The sequence below is a fragment of the Oreochromis niloticus genome, linkage group LG22, assembly GCF_001858045.2.
Source record: "Oreochromis niloticus isolate F11D_XX linkage group LG22, O_niloticus_UMD_NMBU, whole genome shotgun sequence".
Classification (NCBI taxonomy): Eukaryota; Metazoa; Chordata; class Actinopteri; order Cichliformes; family Cichlidae; genus Oreochromis; species Oreochromis niloticus.
This window is the reverse complement of record NC_031985.2, coordinates 35,537,676-35,565,141: the sequence shown is the minus strand read 5'-3', so window position 1 is coordinate 35,565,141 and position 27,466 is coordinate 35,537,676. Positions and strand designations below refer to the sequence as shown.

The 27,466-nt window shown below is 43.0% G+C and overlaps 2 protein-coding genes across 4 annotated transcripts; one reads left to right on the top strand and one right to left on the bottom strand.

Annotated features, from left to right (window-relative positions):
- On the bottom strand, positions 1–20,199 carry smad10a (SMAD family member 10a). 3 transcript variants are annotated; one of them, XM_013277587.3, is made up of 15 exons: positions 20,067–20,199; positions 19,678–19,919; positions 15,087–18,533; positions 12,613–12,688; positions 12,249–12,492; positions 9,747–9,921; positions 9,570–9,593; positions 7,984–8,169; positions 7,501–7,752; positions 6,766–6,867; positions 6,152–6,205; positions 5,123–5,306; positions 3,639–3,807; positions 3,018–3,171; positions 1–2,796 (listed from the first exon to the last, which is right to left on the bottom strand). In XM_013277587.3, the coding sequence occupies exons 3-15, from the start codon at positions 15,088–15,090 to the stop codon at positions 2,585–2,587; spliced, it is 1,836 nt and encodes a 611-aa protein (XP_013133041.1). In that variant the 5' UTR covers positions 15,091–18,533; positions 19,678–19,919; positions 20,067–20,199; the 3' UTR covers positions 1–2,584. The 3 variants fall into 3 exon arrangements, with proteins under 3 accessions (XP_013133041.1, XP_003455301.2, XP_025757956.1); XM_003455253.4 differs by having other exon boundaries at positions 3,018–3,156; XM_025902171.1 differs by lacking the exons at positions 15,087–18,533; positions 19,678–19,919; positions 20,067–20,199 and adding an exon at positions 13,391–15,064.
- On the top strand, positions 20,192–27,017 carry chtopa (chromatin target of PRMT1a). The gene is made up of 6 exons (XM_005459745.4): positions 20,192–20,518; positions 21,152–21,241; positions 22,287–22,437; positions 24,717–24,891; positions 25,278–25,421; positions 26,075–27,017. The coding sequence occupies exons 2-6, from the start codon at positions 21,177–21,179 to the stop codon at positions 26,263–26,265; spliced, it is 726 nt and encodes a 241-aa protein (XP_005459802.1). The 5' UTR covers positions 20,192–20,518; positions 21,152–21,176; the 3' UTR covers positions 26,266–27,017.
- The last annotated feature ends 449 nt before the right edge of the window (positions 27,018–27,466 follow it).

The following is a 27,466-nucleotide window of genomic DNA, read 5'->3' as shown; positions in this document are numbered from 1 at the left end:
TATCTTTTTATTTTTAATCGATACCAACTGTAAATCCTGCAGCTCACATGGAAAAGTACAAGTACATGTTTAATAGTGATGAATAAAGAGACAACAGCAATCTACAGGTGCTTTGGTAGACACATCATGAAAGTGATTGACTGGTTGTAGAAAGATCTGGATAACGTGATAAAAAAGCGATGGTTTGCACAACCCTGTGGGCGTGTGAACAGAGGAAAACCAACGTGTATTACATGCTTATATCGTTCTTGCTAAAATGAAGTAGTGCTAAGCATACTCTGAAATATTTTACTCACCAAAGACTAAGGCAATAAATAACACTACTCAGGTACAAAGAGTAATCCGTCAATAGGACCTCTGTTCTCTTGGACACCGTCTTCACAACGCTACGCTGAAACCTGAGGGAGCCACAGAATATCGTAAAAGGATTCGAACAGCTGAAAAACCAACTCACAATGTGCAACATCGATCTTTATAGTGTTTTCTTATATCCAGTGTCGGTGCATCTACTGTTACAACAAAAGGCACACATCACAAATATTCATATGTTAATGGCTGATCACTGTAAAGCAGCTGAATCAGGCAGATTCCACAGTGTCCAAGCATCTCTACACAGACTGGTTGGTACATGTATTCACATTTAGATCTAGATCAACACACAACATTCCCGTATAATATAGTTCAGTTTTCTCCAGAATTATTTTTGTCAAGTCACAAGAAAGCAGATTTATCTCTACATGGTGCAAACACGTCTTTGTATGTGAGACTGTGTTGTGTGCAGTGTATTTGAACTCTGTGGTAGATCCAGCTACACTCATACATACAGTACAAGTGGGGGCTGACTTTTGCCTTTAAACTACACATCTGTATGGTTTCAAGACTCTTTATGTAACACGTGTTTTGGAGGACAGAAAACAAAGGCACAGGGTGTATTTGGGTGTGTGCTATACTGTTTGGGTGCTCGTGTCATGTTGATGTGAGAGTCACACACTCCTCTCACCGAGGTGACGTTTTCCATATATTTAAGGGAAAAATCCATCACACCTCCAACTGCATAAAATGCACTCATGTTGAGCTGAAAATTACAAGAGAAATGATAATGCATCAGTGGAAAGGGTTTTACACAAGACAGGTAATGTCCAGATGTGCCCATTATATCATTATTGTTATTATTATTATTATTATTATTATTATTATTATTATTATTATATTTCTTTGTTTACTACAAGCACTGAGTTCAATTTTTCATTCTAATTATTTCATTTAAATATTTGATCTTCTGATTTATGAGATCTTTAGGCTTTATGGCTCAGGAGGTCGAGCAGATTGTCTACTGATCAGGTCAGTGCTTCAGGTTTATCGGGTCTACGTGCCAAAGTGTCCTCGGCGAGACATTTGACCCTAAACTGCTCTGATGGATCCACCAGTGTGATAAAGTGCTATAATAATATATGTGTAAATGGGCGAATGTAGCCTGTAGTCATCACTTAGACTACGACCCAGACTGGGCAGAATTATTTAAATCAGCTTCCCAACCAGAACTCGTGCACACAACCAGTCAGAGTTCAAGTAAACTGCTGCGGTCACTCAGAGAACAGAAAGGCACTGGTGTCAAATGTACAGACTGGTGCTAGATGCTGGGTCTGACCATACAAACACTCTGTCTGGGTTTCTGTCTCTGTGTGTGAGAGGTTAGTTGCTCTCTTATGAGTTCACTCTGCTGTGAAACTAAATGTTGCCGTCAGGATCCGATCGGCGGACCTTCTGTTAGTTTGGTACCGAGTCACAGACTGACTTCAGCCTGTCACTGATGCTGTGACTCTGCACTGTAGTTATGAGGTAATCTGGCTTTCATGAGTTATATCAACCATTTGGTTACATACAGGGTATCACTGTTTCATTACAAAGTACAACAACACGGCGTTAAAGCTAAATGTTTTGGACTTTTTTGTATTTTGGTACAAAAATAATATAGTAATAATATAAACCAACGTAGAGTGAAGAGCAGAGTACAAGTACACAGATGGAACAACACCAGTCTCCTTAATCCATACTTCTACATCAGCTCTGATGTCAATGAGACATAAAGAGAAGTGTAATGTGTTCAGTGTAGATTCACTGACAGCATTTTCCAGAGGTATGCAGTTTCCTGTCTGAGGTGCTTTTGACTCCAGACCGGATTTTTAAACATCTGTTTATATTCCATGAGTGAATGTGCAGAACACTCCTACAAGAAGAAGAAATCCAACTTGCATATCGGAGAATTGAATATCTGAAACAAATCCCTGGATTTTTCTACTGGTGCGTTCAAATGTCTAAGAATCTGAGCATCATTCGCCTGCCGTGACTTTAGATGCTTAGGACTAAAGCATTAGGAAAATCCCAAAGACATCAGCATATATATGTCTGGACAGACCTTTTGGTTACAGTGTGTATGTGCGTTTAAAAAAGCATGAGTGATTGCTACAAGCATGATTGGTTGTTGATGGTTTCTGACTGACTTGCTGGAGAAATCCTTTTGAAGAAGAGACAAAGAAGCAACCATGTGTGTCTGGTGTGTGCACATTCAAAGAATCCAGACTTCTCAATTCGCAGGCCCTGGGTCAGTCAGTGGCATAGTGTGCAACACCTCATCCAGAAGCTGCAGGGCACGGTGCAGGTGGACCTCCACCCAGCAGGGAGTGTGTTTGATGCTCTGACGGGGGTAGTCAGGCCCCCAGCCTTTCACAAAGCTGAGCCGCAAGATACAGAGTCGCCTCAGGTCATCGACACCAATGCCTGCTGCTGCAGAGAGACCTGTCAGTGAACGGGGAGGGGGAGGGATTAATATCAGAGACCATATTAGGACTTTTCCACCTACTGTTGGTCTGTGTTTGGCTGTACTCAGTCATTGTGAATGAAATTAGTAGATTCTTAGTATATTTAAAAGTTGTTGTTTTTTCACATTATGAGAGTTTCTACCTTTAACTTCACTGCCAAGTTTGCATTTCGAGTGTTGTGCGTGTGTCAGCACTTACTAACTGCAGGTGCAATGCCTCCGACGCTGCCTGGACCAGGAATGTTTCCTGAGACAGCGGCTGCCTGTGCAGCAGCTGCAGCTTGAGCCGTGGCTGCCTGCTGCTGCATCTGTCTGTGGCACTGCCGTAGGTCGAATACCTGACCAAGACACAACTGGTGTACACTGTAACAGCAAACCATCTGAGGCATGAAACTCATGAATACTACTTTACAGCCGTTTTTCCTCCCATTGCCCCCCAACCAGTCACAGCAGATGGCCCCGCCCCTCCCTGAGTCTGGCTGGTTACGTCCTGTTAAAAGGGAGTTTTTCCTTCCCACTCTCACCACGTGCATGCTCAGTGGGAGTCATTGATTGTTGGCATTTTCCTTGTTTTATTGTAGGGTCTTTACCTTAAACTATAAAGCGCCTTGAGGCAACTGTTGGTAATAAATATATGTAATAATAAAATGGAACTGAACAGTTCAGACATTGTTTGCAGTATATTACTGCGCATTTTAAGTGTTTGGTACAGTATTCTTGTGGCCAGTGTCACCTATAAACCCAATGCTGCTCACAGGTGTTCACAATGTAAAAATACTTTTGAAAACATATGAATGATGCGAGTGAGCTGGATTTATACCTTGATGTAGGCTCCGGGGTAGATCTTGTGCACAGCATCACCTGGTGCCCGACCTGCTTCCCGATCGAGGTAGTAGCTCTGTACAAACACAGCATGGTCGCTCATACAGCGCATCCACACATCCCCCTCACCACGACACTCCAGCTGCACACCTTTGCCTATGTGTAGCCTGGAACACAGGTCAAACAGGTCAAAAAGGCAGCATGTACCTCTGCTTTGGGGACATTGTGCAGGGAAATAGTGCAATGGAAAAAAGAAATAAGTCAAAACCTTTTGTGTTTATTTTGAAAAATGTTTTAGTGTAATTGTTATCACCAAATACTACCATGAGAAAACATTTTTTTATCTGCTTATTCAACTAGTAACTAGTGTTGGCTGAAGCCAATCCCAGATCACTACGGCGATTAACTAACCATCAGAGGCCAATTTTCCAAAGTGTTGATCTGTGGAAGCAGCACGCCAAAACAGGAAGTCAGGGTCAGCTTCTGTTTAAAAGTCCTAATCTCTGATCCTGCGGGTACTGTGCAGTTCAGATGGAGCCAATGGCTGAGGGGACTCGCCCACTCCTACATCCCTCTGCTTCCCTCCTTTAAGAAAACCCGGTATCTTACAGACATACCTGTAGCTTCCCTCTAGATAGGTGCACTTGGTAACAAACTGGGTTAATTGAGTAGTCTGGAAAACTAAGTCCCAAGGACTGGTAAATGGACTGGTTCTTATACCACTTTTCTAATCTACCTGTCGTTCTCCCATCACCCCATGTGGTCGCAGCAGATGGCCCCGCCCCTCCCTGAGCCTGGTTCTGCTGGAGGTTTCTTCCTGTTAAAAGGGAGTTTTTCCTTCTCACTGTCGCCAAAGCACGTGTCCATGTAGGGTCATGCAATTGTTGGTGTTTTCTCTGTATTACTGTAAGGTCTTACAATAGAAAGTGTCACGAGGCAGCTGATGTTGTGATTTAAAGAAAATTTTCTTTATTTCTGTGACAAATAATTTCATGTAAAAAAAATATTCCACATGTTATTTGGAACATAATAACCCCGCCCCCCCCGAACCTGACACGGGTAAGCAGAAGAGGAGAAATGGTTTTATTTTGGAGTGAAATCCAACCACATGCAATCCAGAAATTGTCACTAATTGTCTTTTGGAATTTGAACTTCTTTTTTAATGTGTACTCAAATATGGGACTGCTTGAATTTTTCTCATATTTTAATATACAGACATTTTTAATGTATCTGTCCCAAATATCCAAATATCCCGTGATGTTTACGAGCTATAATAAAGCCTTACTAATGAGTGCTGTATCGTACAGTCTCACTTTGGGAGAGGAATTATTGTAGGGTCTACCTTACAATATAAAGCACCTTGAAGCGACTGTTGTTGTGATTCGACGCTGTATAAATAAAAATGAATTGAATTGAAGGGTGATGTTCTTTTCTGAGTATTTTAAAATTCATTCCACAGTTTGCTTGTCTGCGTCAACACACCTGGCTCTCTCACTGGCATCTGTGCGATGGACATTGCTCAGCTGGCCGAGGCAGAAGCGATCACCTCCTGACGGGTCAACGTAACCATCCACAGTCACTACGGGGCAGCTGGAAGGCACCTTGAACATCTCCCCCACCTGAACATCCATTTCAAAGTAGGAGACAGAGCACCAAAACTCTGGTCCTGCAATAAGAGCGAAACATGTTTATAACAAAGTCAAGAAAACAGATCATCTGTTTGTGAAGTGCACAACTCAAAAATGATATGGACAAATAAGAAGTGGAGACGTGTTAATAGACATTTAATATGCGTGAAAATCAGCCATATGTAAGTAAAACACATCTCACAGCATTCAGCTTCTGTTACTCTGTGAGACAGCAAATCTAAAAACAGATATTCAATGTGCAACCCCACATCCCAAGAAACTGGGATGCTGCGTAAAATGTAAACAAAACAGATTTGCAAACTTCTGAAATTATATTGTGACAATAGGTCATGAGGTAGAGCAGACTGGTCCACGGTGACTAATGGCTGGATCAGAATCTAGAATTTCTATAATGTCCATGTAGTTCAGTAATTAGGAAAGCCTTATTTTTGTGTTAAAATTTCTAACCATTTGGACAAAGTAAGTGACTGTGGTGGTGGTGTGGTCGCTGGCTCAGCTGCAGGGGAGGGGTGGCACAGTGAGGCAGGTGAGGCCACAGGTGGTGGCGTTTGGACTAATCACAGTCTCTTCTTTGAAGCGAGAGAGCAGTGCGGAGTGCCGAGACCAGCTCTGAGCAGAGACTGTGGAGCTGTGCATATGAAAGTTGAACTGGGAGTGTGTGTGTGTGTGTGTGTGTGTGTGTGTTGGGTCCATCTTACAGTGACCATTACAACCAGAGAAACTGAAAAACTGCAGTGGACAAAAAAAACAACAACTAAGATGTCAAAGTGACAAAAGACAAGCATCCAAAAAGTATCAGTATGTAACCTTTGGTAACATTATTAGTAAACAGCAGTATTCATATTGACAAATGGTGTCTAACCTGAATGACTGGACCCTGAAGGAGGGAAAGAGGTTGAGCTGTGATGCTGAGACCCTAAAAAGCAAAAACATGAGTACATTAGCCTGGAGTGGGGAAAAAAAGTAGAACCTTTGTAAGGCTGTAGCAGTCTGTGACGTTTCCACACTCAACCTTACGCTAAGACGTGTGGCTGGCAACAAACATACAAATATACAAAAACATGATTACAGAAGTGCTGAACTTGAACTGAACATACAATCATGGTAAAAAGAAAGTACACCTTCTTGCAATCTGAATATTTTACATATCAGGGCAGAGTAAAAATAGGAGAAACTCCTAAAGTCATGCAGAAAATAGTTACGTCATGTTACATCACATTATTTTTTGATTTAAGTTATTGATTAGTGAGCAAACCCCTCCCCTCCCCAAACATTCAAGCCCACACATTTGAAATGTGAGTTTTTAACCTGTACATGTGAGTCTGCACGCACAGTGTCAGGTGAGTGTGCCAGGTATCACAGCAGTGCACACGCTCTACCTGTAAGGTTTTGGTAAGGTGGAAGTTCTGAAGCAGTGCATAAAAATATCAGAGTATCAGTAACCAGAAAAGGGACACATTGTGAAGCATTTCTTACAGTGATGGTTTGGAAGATGCAGAGGAGGCTGTTGGTGACCGCGCCCTTCCTGCTGGGGTCCAATGGGAGTGTAGGAGGCCGTGCTACTGCCTGTCCAAACAGCTGCGTCACAGGAAAGCAAAATCTGATTAGTGTTTTTAAAATAATGTGTTCAAATTTGAAATGAATGCATGCAAAAGTTAAATTAACCACTGAATAATTTACTAAACATTTGTTAGCTAAATGTGCAAACACTGTGCTTCCATATGAAAAATCAGAACCACCTTTGTTTGTCCTTTGCACTGCATATTTATTTATAAGCTGCATATAATCAGCACTAAGAATTCATTAGTAAATAAAACAATTATTTCCAATTAAAAATGATTATAACACATATTTATCCAACATTTAATGTTTAAGTGCATGAAACTAAACAATCCTCCTGTCTGTAGTTCTTGTAAACCTTAGACTAAGCAGTGTCATGTTTACACTGTTTAGTGTGGAGCTCAGGAGCACATGCATGGAAAGAATCTCTTGGTGTTAATTAATGAATCAAACCAGCTAACGTCTGCTCGCCAAGCAAACGTGTCCACCACTACACCACGAAAACAAATATAATAAAAAGTGCTTTTGATTATTTTATTACTAGGTGATCTGGCAACAGGACTAAGGGTCTTTGAATTGTAAGAAGTGTGTGGTGCAATATTTGGTCCACATAGCACATGTTTTACAGTTAGTACTAATACGTGAGCTCACTGTGGAATGAAGGCTGAGTCTGAGACTGTGTATTGCTGCTGTATCCATTCTGTCTATTCAAATGAGAGGGAGGTAGAGGGGGTTGCTGTGAGTGGGTGTGCTGTGAGGGATGCTGGGCAGCCTGCTGCTGAGAGGAAACCTGGGCCGGGCTTTGAGGTCGTTGTTGAATGACTTGAGCCTGTGGAGATGGAGTTTGGAGACAGCCATCACCATGACTGCCCTGCAGTGGCAGCATGGAGCCAGAGGCAGGCACTGGAAGACAAACAAAGGAGCACATCGGACCTGGTTTACATGCTGGGACTGCAGCTGTTATCAACTATCTGCGTAGGAAAGATAGAAAGAGGCTTTGTCGGTCCCCTAATATAAAGTTTGAGCAGTCCCAGTGTGCAAAATACTTTTTCTGCTTTCTGCAAAAAAAGTACACATGACAAGATATGAATATTGACAGATTCATCAGACTGTGCTGAATAATGATGAGCTGACCTTTGGGTGACACAGCCAGGTTAGAGTATCTGGTAACAGGTGGGGGGCCATGGGGTTCAGAAGGGGGCAGAAGGGGACTATAGTGGTCTGGAGCTGCTTGGTGGTCGGACAGAGGCATACCAGGCGGAAGGTCCATCTGTATACAATCAGGGATGTATTCTTCTTTGATTAGTCCACTCGATGCAGCTGTGAGAGGCAGGAGGAGGTCAGGTCAGAACGAAGAGTCACAGCACTGATTTGTATCTAATGCTGATGGATGTATTAGTGTGAAGGAGAGTTTATATCAAACTATACTATGTAAGGTGTCACCTACCAAAAGCCAGCCCCTTAACTTCAATGATGTGAATGTCATTAACAATCTGACAGAAGTCACAGTATCAGTGTGATGTGGGCCTGTTCATTACAGCAGACCACTGGTGTTTTCATTTAGCTGTTTATTCACTGAAAGGCCGAGTGTTCGTGTAAATCACACACATATATACTCCTCTGCTTGTTTCCTCATTATTTAAAAATAAAGTTGTGATATTAGGAATAAAATGAGAGAAACAATAATGCTGTTGAGTGTTGCCAGGCTCTTTGACTTTTTTCATGAAACACTGCTCATGTGGGACAAATGTACAGGAACAAATCTTTAACAGTGTTTTTTGCTTTAATTTACTAACACTTGCGTTTTTGTCATGAAACATGTTTGTTTAGTAATAATAATTATACTGATTGAGAAAAAATGTCCACATTCACGATTTAACATTAATGTGTAATACTTCGGATCATTGTCATGAGAATCTACCATAAACTGTAAAGTAAAAACAGAAATGACTGGAGACTGGAATCCAGAACCAGCTCCCAGTAGTTCATTTCCTTGGACTTGTTAGTCCGCTTGCCTGTCGATCCCGCTTATCTGTTCCACTTATGCTCGCGATACCGTTCAGATCATTTTACAGAGAAACAACAAAGTAACGTAACGACTGGTGGAACAAATTACTCAAATTACTGTCTCCTGGGAGGAATTAAGCAGTGATGCCAGAGGGAACCCAATCAGAATCGATAAGGAATTGAATCATCAAGTGGAATTTGAATTGCTAAATTCTTACTGATTCCCATCCCTACATGTGACCTTCCCAGAAATCCCGGGGTCATTTTAGTCCAGCCTCTCGGGAGCTTTGGTCTGTGTTGTGTAAATGTTTTTTGGGTTCTCTGCACTTTTTTCTACTCGTCCCATTTACAAAGAGAAGTTTGGGTGTAGAATTAGAAGAGTTTGGTTGGCTGCACAGCACGGAGACCACAGAACAGAGTCACATGGATCATGAGAACACACATGTTAGTATGCAGCTACCTGTTAATATCATTAGTTAGGTCGTGTCAACCACACATGTCTGAGGAATACAGAGACTTCTTATAGACTGCTTATTTCACATGAATACAAACACAGTGGTAGGAGGCTCATTTCTAAATCTTGAGGTCCCCGGTTACAAGATAAACATGAACATTTATTGAATGTATTTTTTCACAACTACAGTATGAATTGGAAATGTTCTTTATGGTATCCTGAATAAAATCATGCTGTGTTTCTGTGAAACAGAACTCACCTGTATTTTGAAGGCTGAGACCAACTTTTAGAGAACAGGGACAGAATAAGAGAGACATTGTGACTGAAGACATCACAACAATATCTGTCATTCATAATGTCATAATGTCATTGCAGTTAAGGAGACTGAGACCCATGGAGTCCACATAAGAGTTGTTGAGGTAAAGCGTTGACCTACCGATGCCTGGTGACACCACCCTCTCATAGTGGTAGGGGTTGACACACACACTGTCATACTTGAGGTCAAAAGCATACTGGCAGAATTTGACATGCTTTAGTTCATTCTTGTGGAGGTCAGGCCAGCGCCACAGCCGTGCATAAATCACATGAGGAAACCCTTTCCTCCCTGCCACCTGAAGAGACAGTAAATCAACATTACAACAGTTCCAGTACAGTATGTCTAAACCAGAAAGCCTGTTTTAGAGCTACTACACGGAAGCTCTGTAAATGAGTGAAGCGTAACAGGAAAACCTTTGTTAACTTCCTACGTACAGCAGAGAATTGTTTGTGGATCTGTATATTCGACATCTCATGCTGCTGTCTGAGTGACAGCGTTTACCCAGGACTGTTTTAACAACACTACAGAGCGCAGCTTCAATGTGGATATTAGTCCTATTGTCTCAGATTTTGGCCTCAACACTAAAACACCCAAAATAAAACTAGACTGACAATGGTCACCAGACTTCAAGGTGAAGTTAGATTTCACTACACAAGCCCTGCTTGCCTTGGGTGCCATGATGGGAAGCCACTGCTGCATCTGCACTCATCAGCCACTTTGCATTGATATGTGTACACTGTGGTTGTGGAGGGCCGGACATGGTCAGCAAAAATGCTTGTTTAAACGTTTACACAAGGCTCAATTGTTACTAAGTGGCATAAAGTGTGCCAAGAAAATATCCCCACAAGACGACACCTGTACCACCACCAGCCTACACCACTGATGTAAGGCAGGGTGGACCTGTGCTTTCATGTTGTTTCTGCCAAATTCCAAATTGCCAAATCCTTAGAGATGTTTATGAAGGAAAATTCCAGAAGCTCGGAAGTTTTTAAAATACTAAAACTATCTGACACCATCAGCCCTGTTACGTTAAGTCCCTTTAATCACCTCTCTGCCTCATTCTGATGCTTGGTTTGAACTTCAAGGTCATCTTAGCCACGTACCTAAATGCACTGAGTTGCTGTCATGTCATTGGCTGATTATAGATTTACAGCTGAATAGGTGTACCTAATAAAGTGGCTGATGACACTGTATGAAAAAACATACAGAATTTTCTGACAGTTCCAAGTTTTCACATAAAGGTCAGCTTTTAAATTGTAGCAAAGATCGGTAGGTAATTAGTCCTGTAGACGCAGACAATCCTTTTTAGTTTGTCTTACTGTAGATCAGGGGTCTCAAACTCGCGGCCCGCGGGCCATTTGCAGCCCACATCACCCCTACTTGCGGCCCGCAATTTAATACAGAATTTAATATGAAGGCAATAGGCAGAGTGTTACAGGCATAGCCCTTTAAGAATGTAGCATCATGGGCAGCGTAGTCCGTGCTGCAGGGAGAACGTGTGGGACTGCCTCTCCCATTGTGTGTGTGAGCGCGAGGAAGGGAGGAAAAGGAGAATCAAAAAGTACAAAGTGCTACTGACGAGAAAGATGGAAGCATGTAAATATAATAATAACCACTGCAGCCAAACAGAGTGCCTGACGAGCCCAGCTGTAAGTAAGCTATTAAGACTCGACTGTACACTGTGTTCGTGTTTTCCTCCCAAACAATAAGTTCCGTTGGAGCCTTTCAACGCCTCTCTCTGTCTCTCGCTAGCAAACTTGACCCAGACAACAAAGTAAAGCTAGTTTTCGGCTACGAGCCCGACACGAACCCGACGTATTAGCCAGAGGTCCCTTTACTACGGTTCAGACCTGGCCGAGGTAACAAGAGAGTACAAACTGTGTTAGGTTAGTGAGAGTTATTCGTAAAGAAAACTAAGAAAATGTGTACGCTTATGTCTGCATTTTCACTTTGTTAAATACGAACAAAGTTATAGCAGAAGTGCTGCCACGTGCCTGTCCAGAAAGAGAGGACCAATTTGTTTATTTGGTAGTTCAATGAAAGGCTTCAGTTAGTTAAGAGTGAGGGGAAAATGTGCTTACTTTTGCCATTTTTTCTTATTATACAATATTTAAAATAAAGAAAAACACTATGTTTTTGGAAATAATTGTGGATGTTTTCTTGTTCTAATTGAACACTTTAGTGGCCCCCCAACGAGATGACAGTGCCAGCAGCGGCCCCCAGCTCCTCTGAGTTTGAGACCCCTGCTCTAGATGCCTCATTCAAACCAGAACCGACAACTTTCAGGGTCAAACCAAACCAAGCAGGAAATGTGAATGTGGGACGATTCCCCAAAGCAGAGCAAGACAAAGCCAATAGGATACAAAGAGTGTTGTTGCACAAAGACATCAGGATTTTGGCAGAAAGTTTGTGTCGTTGTAACAGTAACATTTTTGTTTTGTGTCATCATTTTTTATGCCTACATGCTGTATGTGATAAACAGAACAGTGACTCTGAATCGCACTGTCAGCCCTACATCCTAAACAAAACGACTGCTGCACAAACAAACCTCAAAGCACTAATAATTGTGTATAGAATCACACTTCATTCATAGAATGCCCTTCATGTTGGAGGTGGACTGACCTGCAGCCGTCCATCTAGAGTCCTCTGGATGGTGACACACTTGCTGGGATGAACACCATTGGTGGTGACGGCAGTGATGAGAGAGTCCAACTCGTCCTTCTTCTCCTTTAGCTTCTTCACCAGACTCTCGATGGCGCGCTTAGCAAAGCCCTCGTTCTCCCCGCCCTGCCGGTGGCACATGAGGCTGTGGACGATGCTGAGGCAGGCATCATTGCTGCTTGGTGGGTTTACTGACATGATGGTGCTGTCACAGGGCCAAAAATGAACATTTGTTCTACTTACTAGGCATGTGACAAAAAGCAGAGACATCTAAAGTTGATGACAGCTAAAACATGGCGTCATTCATGTTTCCTGTGTTGCTTACCTGGTGTTAAGTTGGTCCACCAATGAGTGACCAGAAAGTTCACTGGCATCATGATGACCCAGCTCTGAATCGTTCCCTGTTAGTGGAGCAATGACACCAAGACTTAGTGGATCCTAATGAGGTTATGTACCCTATAGTCACTAAAGATGAAGATGGTGTTTCTGGGCTTGTGTCTCCTCCCAGTCCTGAACTAGGGATTGTTTACAAATGTGAATGTGAATAAGAACTGTTAACCACTACAGCATTGAGCCACACCTACGCCGCCTCGTCCTCAAGTTATCCCATTCACAAGATTTTCAGAAAACTTGACCTCTAACCTTGATCTTGAGGTCAAGGTCACTGAAATTCAAACTCATCTGAGATTTTCAGTGGACGCAACTATGGTAGAAATTTTGAAATCCTATGTCACCTCATTCTTGAGTTACCACATTCACAGACTTGACTGACGATAATACCCCATCAGCTTTTTCTGCCCGAGGGTTAAAAAGGTTCCATGAGGCAGCCGGGCCACAAAGAGCTGGTTACTCTTCCTAAATCCTTTATTCCCGTCTAGATAAAAGCATAACGCTTTGACAGGACAAAGTGAATTAAGCTGCCTTTGGCCTCATTAGCAAATGGAAAAGAGTGAAATGCTAATAGCTCCAGTGTGGGGCAGCTATAGGTAGACTCAAACACATTCATACTCCGATGGATACATTGGAGAGCAATTTGGGATTAGTATCTTGCCCAAGGATATTTGGCATGCAGACTAGGGGAAGCCAGGAATCGAACCACCAACCTTCCGATCAGTAGGTGACCTGCTCTACCACCTGGGGGCCACGTTGGCCCCAGAGTGCTCAGGGCATGGATCTCTGTGAGTGCTGCCCACTGAGCCGCAGCGCCACAGTTCCTAAGTCCCTGTGGAGGGTGGGATGCACCAAAACGTCCATCGGTGGGTGTCTAATGAGCTGGCAATGTTTTCCTTTCGTACAGACACTTGGGCATCATCTTTGTCTCCAAGGATATCCATACCAACATCATCCCCCTCGTCTTCTCCGCATCCCTCTTTGCAGTCAAGAAGCCGGTTGAAGAGAGGAGGAAATTCAGCCTCCGGGACCAGGATTCTGGGAGTGACGCCAGTGTGTGCCTGACACGATACAGATGATGCAGAGGGGATGGGTAGTTTCCCCGAAACGGTCAACCCACAGCAGCTGGGCAAGGGCAGGATGCGACATCCTTAACCTTCCCACCACCAGCGTTCCCCTGAGAGGATCCAATGTGAGCCATACTCGCTAATGCTCAGCTTTGACAGCTAACAATAGCTATACAGACACAAGCTCACTTGATGTGCTAGCTTTATAACGGCTTACTAAAAACAATATGTTGTGAGGAAAAAATATAATTCCAGTGTAGTAACATTTGTGAAACCGGAAAAACCCACGTTCATGGAGTACCTGCATCAACAAGCAGTGGATAAACTTGGTCGGGGACCACTGAGGAGGTCTAGTGATCTTCATGGGGAAGAAAGAAGGAATGCCTGGTGTGGACACTAATAAAGGGGGTTGGGGACCCCCTGTGCTTGAAGTGACTGGTTTGTCTTAGCCCGGCGTGGTAGACCGTGACTGGTCACACCAGAGGGCGCTTCCCACAGTGAGATACCAAGCAAGATACGAAAGGTAAAAAAGAACGACAACTTTACAGACTGAAGTGTAACAACATAGAAAAGTAAATGTTATGCAGCATTTTGTAACAAAGCAAAATATAGTCATATAGAATTACCTCAAGGCTCATACTTTAAAACTCTACAGCACAGTTTTGTGAATGTTTCTTTGCACTTTTTTTGCAAACACATGCGAACTTTGAAATAGTCTGCTAATTGCTTTAAAATGAAATGCACAGTGTGTTCTGCTCATAGTTTCTAAGCGTGTGGAGAAGGTAGGATATTGTAATACAATACGGCCTTTTACTATAGCCTAACTCATGGAAAGAAGCCGCTGCTTTTAGTGGCTGCTATACTTTCCTAACCGCACACACACCTCCCTAAACATACTGTTCATTAAACAGGAGCACCAATCTAATACTCGCAATGCAAAATCACAATTGAACGGACACGGCCACGCCAAACTGACCGTGTCCTATGTGCTTAACAAAACCTGAGCAGTTTCCAGGCCATTCATTGCATTCAGTGACATTCCGCACATCCCGAAATCTGCTGTCTCAACATGCCCAGCTGATATAATACAGATATAAATATGAAGGTTATTTACATTTTCCACGTAAACTTTAACCAATAAGATTGGACATATTTGAACACTGGAAGCGGAAAAACGGACGATACAACACAGGTCAGTATGTACCAAACAGGGGACAGTAGAAAGAGCAGTTGTTGCAGATTAAAAGCAACAATTTAGCAAGCTAACTTGACTCTTCCTCACGTTCTCGTAACAGCAATGACGAAACATAGAATAAAAGATAGAGAAACTATTTCTACTTACACATCAGCCAAAGTAGAGAAGAACTTGGACAGAACGATCGCTAAGCTATTCGACAATTGCCTCAAGTGCTGCACTCCGACAGCTCTGCGTGTTGTGTCTGCTGCCCAGAGCTGCCGTTTGTGTTTATAGCGATTTTTGTTAGATCTGAGTGTCTCGCTGTGTTCACGGGGGGATTTCTCTATGAATTCCTGTAGTGGAGAACGCCAGCGTTTCTCAGTGGCTCTACTGCGCTAGCTTGATGTTTCTCAGTTGTTTCATCCCTTTATCAGACCCACTGTCTCCTCGTGCATCTTGCCCCTTCCTCTCGTGCACGCCACAATAACAATAGCTGGGAGACGACGTGCGCGTCAGTGTCTCGACACGCCGCAGCCAATCGGCGGTCAGGTGTCACAGGGCACGCACCTCTCGGCCAATCGCGCTGTGGTTCTCACAGCAGGACCGCTAGCCACGAACTGTCTGGTTCGCCTAGATTGGCCCGCGAGACTGTTTTTCTAAAGTGGCGCCGCTGAGGATTAGCCCCGAGTCACCACCACCAACACTGGAACGGCACGGCTCGGTATTTGAGCACGACTCCAGCGTTGTAGGCTCACACTGAATCACTGAATACACCAACAACGCATGTTAGTTCACTTACACGTCATTTACATGTGCAATAGCACAACTTTATCCTTCTAGTAGCAAAAACAGGAAAAAATGGCACTCACACAATCCTTACACAAACACTGCGGTAACGTCCGGGGGGGGGGGGGGCTTATTCCAGGATAATTTTTTAAATCAGATGTGACCCTTGTAATGAAAATTCATTTTAGATACTGTCTCCCAATAACAAGGCAGAGGTGTTGAGATTGTTGCAGAAGGAATGGACTCAGTGAAATGTTGACATTCACACTCCAAAGAGAGAACAGTTTTGTTACCATTTACAAAATGTCAGATCTGTGAAGACGAGGGATTTCTCCTAATGCGGTGACGATTTGGTAAAAATGACAGACAACTAAAGACACTATGCTCTACAGGTACATTTGCATTTAAGTATCTTTAAGTATTTAATGTGTCTATAGCTGAAAATACAATTCAACATGTGCAGAGAATTTACTTTCCACAAGTAGGCAAGTTTCTACTCTGATTTATACAAAACAGTCCCTCTAAGTACTCTATTAACAATACGCATCTGCTTTGAAACTACTCCAGGGCAAATGTGGATATTAAACAGCCACAAAATTAAGAGGGGACAAGCTTGTGCTTTTTAACTGCAGGACAAATAAGAGGCAGCGAAACAAACTACTCAGATCACATCATGACAGATAGCCAGTAGTCTACATTTGGGGCTTTTCTGATACAAAGTCTTATAATAATTTACATTATCTTCAGGTTTTAGTAAAAAAAAAAAAAAGGGAAAAAAAAGAGAGTTTATTTTAGGAAAATGTTTGGATTAAAATACACCCTTTCAACAACATTAGTCATGTTGCATGGGAGAAGGTCCTGAAGCAAATGACCTCCATGTGCCAGTGGCTCCAGCAGCAACCACAGAAACTGTTCATAACATCACAGGTAAAGTATCTTCTTCTCTCTTGCATGTTGTAACAGGAGCAACATTTCTAACATTGCAGTCATGGATAGAAGTATTTATTGTACATTATATGGACAAAAGTTCTGAGCCACCTACATATTACACCTGGACAGGGAACTGTAACAACTTTTTCTGATTTTGGTTCTGTAATTCACCACAATGAATTTTCAATTAACTTGGATGCAGCTGAAGTGCAGACTTTCAGCTTTAATTCAGTGGGTTGAACAAAACGATTGCATAAAAATGAAAGGACCTGGATCTTTTTTTAAAACACAATCGCTTCATTTCAGGGGCTCAAAAGTAATTGGACAAATTAAATAACTGAAAATAAAATGTTCATTTCTAATACTTGGTTGAAAACCCTCTGCTGACACTGACAGCCTGAAGTCTTGGACTCATGACATCACCAGATGATGGTTTCCTCCTTTTTAATGCTCTGCCAGGCCGTTACTGCAGCAGCTTTCAGTTGCTGTTTGTTTGTGGGCCTTTCTGTCTCAGGTTTAGTCTTCAGTAAGTGAAATGCTCAGCTGGGTTAGGATCATGACTGACTTGGTCATTTAAGAATATCCCACTGTTTTTCTTTAATAAACTCCTGGGTTGTTTGGGGTCATTGTCCATCTGTACTATGAAACATTCAATTTGACTGCACTTAGCTGGATGTGAGCAGACAGGCTGTCTCTGAACACCTCAGAGTTCATTCTGCTGCCTCTGTCCTGTGTCACATCATTAATAAACACCAGTGTCCCAGTGCCACTGGCAGCCATGCACACCCGAGCCATCACACTGCCTCCCCTGTGTTTTACAGATGATGTGGTATGTTTCTGATCATGAGCTGCTCCACACCTTCGTCATACTTTTTTTCTTGTCATCATTCTGGTAGAGGTTGATCTTGGTTTTGTCTGTCCAAAGGATGTTTTTTCACAACTGTGCTGGCTTTTTCAATTCTTTTTCTTAATCAAAGTCCAATCTAGCCTTTCTATTCTTAAGGCTTATGGGTAGCCTGCACCTTGCAGTGAACCCTCTGTATTTATGTTCATGCAGTCTTCTCTTTATGGTAGACTTGGACATGGATACAGCAACCTCTCCTGGAGAGTGTTGTTCACATGGTTGTGATGGGGTTTCTTTTCACCATGGAAATGATTCTGTGATCATCCATCACTGCTGTCTTCTGTGGCCGTCCGGGTCTTTTTGTGTTGCTGGATTCACCAGTGCTTCCTTTCCTTCTCAGGATGTACAATCTTCCACTTTTCACACCAGTGAATACCACTTCCAGTTGATTGTGTATTATCTTGGAGTGAAAATTCACCAACAGTGGCGTCTTGTACACTTCCACACTGCCATACAGTGAGCTCTCTACAATGACCCATTCTTTCAAAAATGTTTGTGAAGGCAGGTTGCAAAGCCAGTGATTGATTTCACACAGATGTGGGAATAAAAACATCAAAAGATTAAGAGCTGTGGCTCCTATAGTTTTGTCCACATAGTGTATCTATTTATTGAGTGCATTAGAATTATTACATAAATATCTCCACTGTATTGCAAGCCCGTACTCTGAAGTTGTCAAATGGTAAGCAGACAGCAGCTTGGAATTTCACTGTGACAAAAGCAGTGCAGAACATCAGCAAGGTATTAAACAAAAAGACAAGCAAATGTCAAAGGAAGACTGGCCCCTCCTGTTTTTTAGCTTCCTATAATCACAATCATCCTTTGCTGCTGATCAAAATAGCTCACAGTATTTGCTGTGTGGAGCAGAAGGAGGTTCAAGGTGAGGTTCATGGTTTACTAGGTGAGCGGGAAGCAAAGACGCCCGAGGTCTCCAGTATTGTCTTCCTCCGCGCCGTCTCTTTGGCCACGTTGTGGTTGAGCCGCCTCAGACGTTCCTGGACAAAGAAAGCTCAGGTTGTGTAATGTTGTTTCTGTATTGTTTTTACACCATTTTGAGGCAACTTGAATAGTTAGTATATCTGTGGTCGCCATGGAAATCGGAATTACAAGTCTCTTCATACAGTATTTGTAGCGCTGGTGATGGTAGCAATATTATTAATAGCAGTAATTATTATTTATTATAGTGGAAGTTGTACAGTGGTAGTAATACAACCAGTGCTAGTGTATAATTGGCAGCAGTATAAATAGTTGTAAAGGTGCACTGGTACAGAAGCAGTCAATTCAATTCAGTTTAATTTATATAATCACAAAAACATAAAGTAAAGAACTTCTTCATTTCTTGCTGTACAAAAGTTTTAAAGCAGCTTTAACTCTATCTGGAGTTGTTGGTCCAGCTATAAACACAACAACAACTTCCTTTTAACTCAGCTTGAATCTGCTAAAGATAAATATCTGGGTCTAGAGCTGCTAAATGCTCCACTATGTTCACTTGCTACTTTCTAAGGCTGGGATTCTACTTGCTTACAGACATGTACACCAGTAAACATCAGGGCCAGGAAACTGGTTCTTATTATACTTATTTTTCTTAAAGTCAATCTCGTCTACCTTGAGCATGTGTGCACTGCAGAGTCTACCTAGACAATTATAATGGAGTAAAACAATTATTTGCCCCATTTGTTGCATATTTGTCACACTTGCATGTTTCAGAGTATTAAACAAATTTAAATATTTTGCAAAGATAACCTGATGATTTCAAAAAGTTATCCAAACCTACCCAGCCCTATGTGAAAAAACTAGTGTCCCCTAAACCTAATAACTGTGCTGTGGCAATGACATCACACAGACACCCTGCAGTTACAGCTGTACATGAACATGTGGATGAAGTCGGGCAATGTCAGGAGAATCAAATTCAGACAACTTCCATAGTTACTCTACCTCACATGTTCTACTCAGGTGGCACACGTGATCCCCACTCACTGTTCTCTGGTACCGCCCTTATCGGGGCTCAATATGACATTAGACTAATTTCTTGCCTAATGTCTGATGTGACCAAGGCTGTACAGGCATGCTGACAGGGGCAGAACATGTGATACAATTTCTCGGGGGCTTTAAGAAGCCCAGCTACAGACTGGTACCGACCTGAGCGTTCTGCAGTATGTTGTTTACTAGCACAACTCTACGCCTCGCATTCAGCAACTTCTTTACATATGGGTCCAGGTCCAGAGCCACCTTCTGATGTTCGTTTATCCTGCATAACTCTGAAAAAACCAGCACGTTATTTATGAATCTTTTATAGCTGATGCTATATTTGAAGGACTTCATGCAGGACTTTACCTGTGGCCAGACCGTCTATATGTTCTCTTAATTCCACTTGGCTTTTTCTGCAAAGAAACGAATAGTCACGTGAGTCCAGAGAAAACTGAACAACAAAACAATCAGTCTGACGGGGAAAGTCAGCTGACTGTCAATACATTGGAGAGAAAAAGCTAGCACGGTTTGCAGTCTAATCTAACGAGGAAGCTGATTACCTGACCGAGTTTACATGCAGATCGAGCTGCTGTATTGCTGGTCTCAGGAGGTCGAGCAAACCCTCGGCAACAGCATCGTTACCAGAAGAACCTTCGACTAAAGCTGTAGCTGCCATTTTACTGAACCAGCACGAGCGGACAGGAAGTCGTGTCCTCGTGACGTCAGCGTCACAAGAACCTCTCCATTTTCTTCCCATCAGTGTAGCCAGGAGCACCATTTTAGGCTTTCGGATCGCGGAGGAGTCTCGATTCCCACGTTTTACAATATTCCTGGGAGAGTTTGATATAGGGTCGCTTACTCACGCGCTTTTTCAAGCCGCGCGTGCGTGGGGAGTTAGTATATGGTAAATTGTATTTAAACAGGATACAAGGACACCTATACGAAGCCGCTGTGCTGCTAAAGCTAACCTTAGCTAGCTTTGAGGCATTTCTCTACCAACGCAGAATCCGCTGTAAGTATGAGATAAAGTTGTTATTCGTCGATAAACGACATGTTAGCGAAGACGAGGCGGAATCGTTACTCCTTGTTCTTGTCTCTGCAGTTTGTTATAACCGGATGGGCGCTCGCTAAACATTTCATTTTTCCAGCGGACGTGATCGATAATTGTGTTCAAATTAAAAATTTCCCCTAAAGAATCGATCATTTTAAATGCCGTTGACACAGAAAAGAGTTTAAAGAAGTTGAAAACTTTGCTAAGTCAACCAAACTGGCAGTCGGGCTGGTCTGAAGTTTAGCTTGGGTGGGAGGGGGTCGTGTGTTACTCCTACCAGGAGGACTGTTACTTAAACGATCCCAGTAGGATTTGTGTGAAACTGTGTGTAGTCCTCAAAATAATCTCTCTGTTAAACACACATGTAACAGCTGTAGATGTTAATTACAGCAAATTCCTTGCAATAGCGATTTAACCCTGGAGAACCCATGGGGTCAGATCCGACCCCATTGGTTTTCTAGGGAAGCCATGGGGTCAAATTTGACCCCATGGCTTCTCCAGGGTTAAAAGTGGTCATTTAACATCTAGTAGTAGTGCATACATTATGTGTAAAAGAGAGGGAGGTGAAACAAGTTCTGTCTTTTCTGTTTCCAGGACTCTACAATCAAAGTCTTTCAAAATGAGTGCAGCTGCCTCCCAAAAAGTTGTCCTGAAAAGCACCACCAAAGTGTCCCTAAATGAGCGGTGAGAGGCTACGCACCCTGTCAGAAATTAGTCACCTGCTGCCAGCCTTGGCTTGTGAAGGTTCTAATACTCTCTACGGAAACCTACTGTTGGGACCAAACCTGTTATGGATGCAGCTCTGGCTGTTCCCCGTGTGTGCGCTGCTCATTCAACTCTGTTGGCCCTGTCCTTGTTTGTGTTACATGTAAATGAAGTGTGGGGCAGAAGGGGCTTGCCCAGGCCAAATGTTTTGTGTGAGCAGCACACACATGTAGATGAGGGGTGACTGTAGCGGTCGTGGTTGGTAAAGCATACGCAGAACCAGACCACCGTCCTGTAAATACCTTGGCACGCTGGCTCCCTGTTTAAACAGCACTGTATACGTCATGTATACACCATTAAATGGGGCAGGAGAGCAGAGAGCTAAAGCTAAGTCACTGAGATGGGGCATCTTGTCTTTTCTGCCTCTCATCTTTTTCTCTCTCAGACCAGTCAAAGTGAAGCTTTTTATCTCCTCATGTTCTACCATGTCTGTCTTCTTCTTCTTTCCTCCTTTCCCTGCTCAGAGTACTCAGTCCTAGCTTGGACGTGACAAGGGACTACCCCTTCCCCACCAATTCCCTAGTTCCGGACCACTTGGTGGTTTAAATAAAGTCACGGTCCATCCTGTAAGTGGCTGGGTGCCAAAGCACACCTCATGCCCTGGCCTCTGCTGCTGCGACATGATGACATCCCCGCAGTGTCAGCTGGAGGCTTGTAAGTGGCAATTGTGGCTCTTCTTCTGAAACTTTCTCTCTCCTGTCCTGAAGTCTGCTTTCAACTGTTTTTTCTCCTTGTGTTAATTTTACAACACGGGCTAAAGTCAAGTGTAAGTAACTCTGGAATATCATATGATCGAGAGAGAAAATAAGTGCCAACAAGTGGAACAAAGTCTAACATGACTAAAGAGCTGCCACGATCATCCATATGAGAAATGACATGATGTGGAACCCTGCTTCCTCCTCCTCTGTATATCCCCTGTCCCCTTCTTTTACTTCCTCCTTCTTTTTCCCTCCCACCTCTAAAGCTTCACTAATATGCTGAAGAACAAGCAACCCACTGCGGTAAGCATTCGAGCCACCATGCAACAGCAGCATTTGGCTAGCGCCCGCAATCGTCGGCTGGCCCAGCAGATGGAGAACCGGCCTTCGGTGCAAGCTGCTCTGAATCACAAGCAGGTGAGCGCGACGTTCAGGTGAAATTGGTGTCCGTGGCACTGTTGGTTCGATCTGAGTATGTTTAACCCAAATTAAGGCTACGTCCACATGTACATGGGTATTTTTGAAAACGCAGTTTCTTCTGTGCGTTTGGGCCTTTGGTCCACACGTACACAGCGTTTTGCATCACTGAAAACAGATTATTAAAAACTGTTTTTGTGTTTATGTGTGGACGAAGAAAACAGAGATTTAGTCACTCAACGCCAACGGTGTGCACCTTTTTTGGCATCACACGTTATTGTTTACATGAGATGAATTTCTACAATGATGTTGACAAAATACTGTTGCTGTTAATCTGAGTATCTGCAGTTTTTACATGCTTACGTATACAAACACAGTTTAGAAAGACATCTTTGTTTACACTTTCCCTCCCAGGCTGCTCGACTTCTGATTGGCCAACATTTCTACAGGGTTAGGATTGTATCCAGGGGTGCACATAAGTGGTCCGCAGGTGCGCATTCGCTGTCAAAATAAAAGACGCGCACTGGATAAGAAGTTGCAACGCGCGTTTGCGTACATAAGATTTTCTGGAGGAGGACAGACATTTGTTTAGAACTCTTAAAGATGTCAAAGAAGCTCCTTTAAGCAATTACTTTGGTGTTCCTCCACCTCCAAAGAAATGTCAGAAGGAGTCCGAACCGCAAAAGAAGAGCGTACTCTCAGAAAAGTGGTTGCAGGAGGTGAGCTGGCTTCAAACAAATGATGAACACACAGAGATGTGGTGCAGAATATGCCGTGGAAATCCCACTCGAGCGGACAAAAACAGTCCCTTTTATATGTACGCAAACGCACGTTGCAACTTCTTATCCGGTGCGCGTCTTTTATTTTGACAGCGAATGCGCACCTGCGGACCACTTATGTGCACCCCTGATTATATTGCCACCTGTTGCTTTGGCATGTTTTCGAAAGCTATTAAATTAGTTTTTTGCATATAAATTTGGACGGGATTGTTTTTTATTTTTTAAACGAAAACGGAAAATCTCAGTGTACAAAAACACCCGTGTCCATGTGGACGTGGCCTGAGTGTGTGAGTAGAGAAGGAAATCGGTCATCTGTGGTTCTCTGATGCTACTGTTCACCACAGCGATGGGTAAATAAAGAGCACAACTGAAGCTGAACTGGATCTATGGTCCAGTAAGAATCTGTGATCTTGAATGTTTTGGATCCATCCAGTCCTCCAGCTGGTCTCTGACCTGGACCTGGTCCGTCTGTGGACAAAGTATAATGTGAAATAAAAAAAAAAAGATTACCTGGAGCCTGCAGACATCAAACCACAGTGTCAACTGGCTGATACAGGCGGGGCTTTGCTAAACAGTGATGCTGAGGGAAGGTATCAGGTTTTATAGGAAAACACCCTGATTTTTCCATTTTTAATATTAACAATGACGTAAAAGTGATTGTACCAAAATGATTTATTATTCCAGCCATTCCCCAAACCTTGGAATGCCACAGCCCAGTTTGGAATGTGAAAAGCTTCTGCTGCTCACAGCTCTGATCATCACACAGTTTGACAATTAGGCATTTCTTTTGAGTTTCGGGTGACTTAATTCTCAACGTGCTGCTGTAATTTCTAATTTCCAAATGTTGTTCTTTCCAAATAACAGGGATACACTGAGTTCAGGGTGAAAAATGGGTCGGAAGATGATAATTCCCTGGGCTTGTTTCAGTTTTCATGGCAATCTTAAACTGACTGCAGAATCCAAGTTAAAATGTCCTTTTTGACAGAAATATTCAAACTGCTTTGATTTTGGAACAACTCCTGTACACCCTTATAAGACCTTTTAAAATGATGTAGTCTATAATAACATGTTCCTGGCTCTTTCAGAATTTAAAATCAAATGAAGAATCCAGCTAAGGTACCTGCAGCATTTTAGATTTGACGTTCAATTTCTTATTTGTTAACATTTGTGATTGGAGTCGACTGCAGCGTTTGTGCAGAGTGTGAGTGTCCTGGGTGAAACATGTGAATGCACACAGAGCAGCATGATTGTAGCCCTCATCACAGCTCTGTGGTAGCACGTTAAATCCAGCCTGCCCAGCACCTGTAGGTCACGCTGGCCTCGTTCAGATAAATGTGTAAAGACTTTACTGCAGCGTTCCTGTGAGTCTGAGCCATAGGCCATTACGAGGCTCCTATTACTGCCACGTGCAAGATGATATTTCCTGAAGATTCGGCTTACTGATTTTAATTTTGTCGTAATTGCTTTCGTAATGTACCATTTGTAATTAACATGTGTCAGAGCCTAAAGCAGCGACTGGGGAAGAGCAACATCCAAGCCCGGCTGGGTCGGCCTGTTGGGGCGCTGATGCGTGGAGGACCTCCTGGAGGCAGAGGAGGAATGCGCGGGATGAACAGAGGTGGTCTTCGGGGACGAGGCAGAGGAGGTGTAATGAGGGGAGCGCTGTCTCTGAGAGGTATGCATCAACAAACTTCAGTGTCTACCTGGATTCTAATGGCATCCTTTAAGCTCTATACTGGAAGTGATTTGCAGGAGACTGTAGACGGCGAAACACATTTGGCAGGCCTGACCCAGGATAAACATCTCAACTTGCATGCAAGCGACTACCAATGAGTGCACAGGGTGCCATTGATTGACATGTGGCCTAGTATTAAATGCATTAGAGGTTTACCTAGGCAACTGGTACCTGGGATGTCTGCAGGAGACCAGCCGCCAACGTTAATGCCATGTGCGACTAGTGAATTGCTTTCAGAAACTTTGGTTTGACTGTCGCTTCGTTTTTTAAGTCTTGCTTCGTGCTCCTACTGAGTGTGGACTGAGTGTTGGCTTTGCATTACACAGGGAAGCGAGTTTCAACAGGTGGGCCCATGCGAGGCCGTGGCTCTGCCGGTCGTATGGCAATGCGTAGAGGAGGCCGCCAACGTGGTGCAGGTGTTGGAAGAGGAGGAGCTCTGTCCCGAGGAGCAGCTCGAGGAGTACCCAGAGGTCAGGGGCTTATTGTTATTTATTTTAATTCAGCATATTTGTGTAGCACCAGTGAACTGTCATTTTTAATATCTATTCAAAACAGTTTTATTCATACAGGGCCAAGTCACAACAGCGCTCGCCTCATGTTACGGTAGAGACTCTACACTGACACAGGACAACAAAAACCGATAATAACTAATGACTAAATGTAGAGTGGGATATAAATGCTGTAGGTGGAAAAAGGTGCGTGAAGAAGAGCAGTGCATCATGGGAAGCTCCTGGCAGCCTAGGCCTAACGAAGGAAGGATTCATGGTCACCTGATCCAGACCTAACTATATGCTTTATTAAAAAGGAAAGGTTTAAGCCTAATCTTAAAAAGAAGAGAAGGTGTGTGTCTCCTGAATCCAAGCTGGGAGCTCTTCCACAGAAGAGGGGCCTGAAAACTGAAGGCTCTGCCTCCCATTTAAACTTCAATTATCCGATGAACTACAAGTAAAGCAGCAGATTGGGAGCGAGGTGCTCTGTTGGGGTGACACGGTTCTTTGAGGGCTCTAAGATAAGATTGTTGAAGACCTTGTTTGTGAGGGGGATTTTAAATTCAGAGCCAACAAAACGTTTGCTCTTCAGTTTAACAAACTCCTGAACATTTCTGCTCTGTGTTGTTTGACAGGTCGCGGGGGGCTGCGTGGACGTGGTGGTTTTGCTGGGCGACGTGGACGTGGCCGAGGTGTCGGTAGACCGGCTGTTACCCGCGAACAGCTGGACAACCAGCTGGATGCCTACATGTCAAAGACTAAGGGACATTTGGACGCAGAACTGGATGCCTACATGGCCCAGGCAGACCCCGACTCTATGGAGTAAAGGACTGTGGACTGAGCACACAGAGGCGCTGAAGTCGGATGAACAGTGTAGTGTTGATGTGCTGAGAAATGATTGTTAATTTAGCTGAAAGTGATGACACTTTAGGTGGCACCCAGTAGCGGTCTAAACAATATTGTGTGGGTCACTGCTCGGTTGTGCATCGACCTGCTCGTTCAGAGCCCTTTTAATTCTGGAGGGACTTCTTATGCATTAACAAACCCTGCTGTTTCTAGCCTTCTGTGTCCAAGACGGGTTTTTTCCGTTTTCATTTTTTTATTTATTTTTTTTTTTCTCCAAAGGGACAAACTGTCAAAATTATACATTTGTTGAAAGCAGTTTTTAAATGTGATTTTCTTTTAAACATTTGCCTGCTCGAATCGTGGGAATTCAGAAGTTTTAAGCATCACTTTGTTTGCCATTTGCTTAAAGTGAAATGTTTTAGGTGAAATTTGAATTAAAGTGGAAACTATTTCCTTAATCGTGTCAAATTTCTGAGTTTTAAATATGCATACACATCCAGCCTCCATCCAAGAGCTGGCTGTGTTTGAATGGTGTTTTTGTATGGGGGGGGCGGGGGTGTTGATGCGTTCACTTCTGCTGTTTTCACAAAGTAACTTTGAGGATGCCATGTTCATTTTGGGCCGAAGATGGCTTTGTTGCACCAACAGAATATACTTCTCATGAGTCTGTAGGGTATCTAATGAAGTCAGAGGACTTGGTGCCACAAAAAAAATAAACAACTTTTGGCAAAACCTTGTAATTTTTTTTGTTTGTTTTTTAATGAAACTGAATTATTCCCAAGTCTTCCACTTTGCCCTCTTTGATTTTCTTTTTACACAAAAAAACTCAACTACAGAGTTTCTGAAGTTTGGAGGAGGCTCAGCATTTCTCTCAGCTTGTACTTGGGTGCAGTCTTTGATCTGAATAGTTTGTTGTGACTTGATTGGATTTTGAATCTTATTTCTTCATTGTTCAGCTGTGTTTGGTTAATTTTCTGCAATGAAATTAATTCTACTTCTGGTTTAATGTATTTCCTGTTTTGTTTAGAAAACGTTCGTGTGTCAACACAATGTTAAACAGATGGCTGGATCAATCCAAAGATTGATGATGTTGATACCACACTGGTATCAGATGGTTGCTACCATAATGGAATCAGTATTTAAATTTGCATTTAGTACTGTTGCTGTTTCATCAGAAAGTG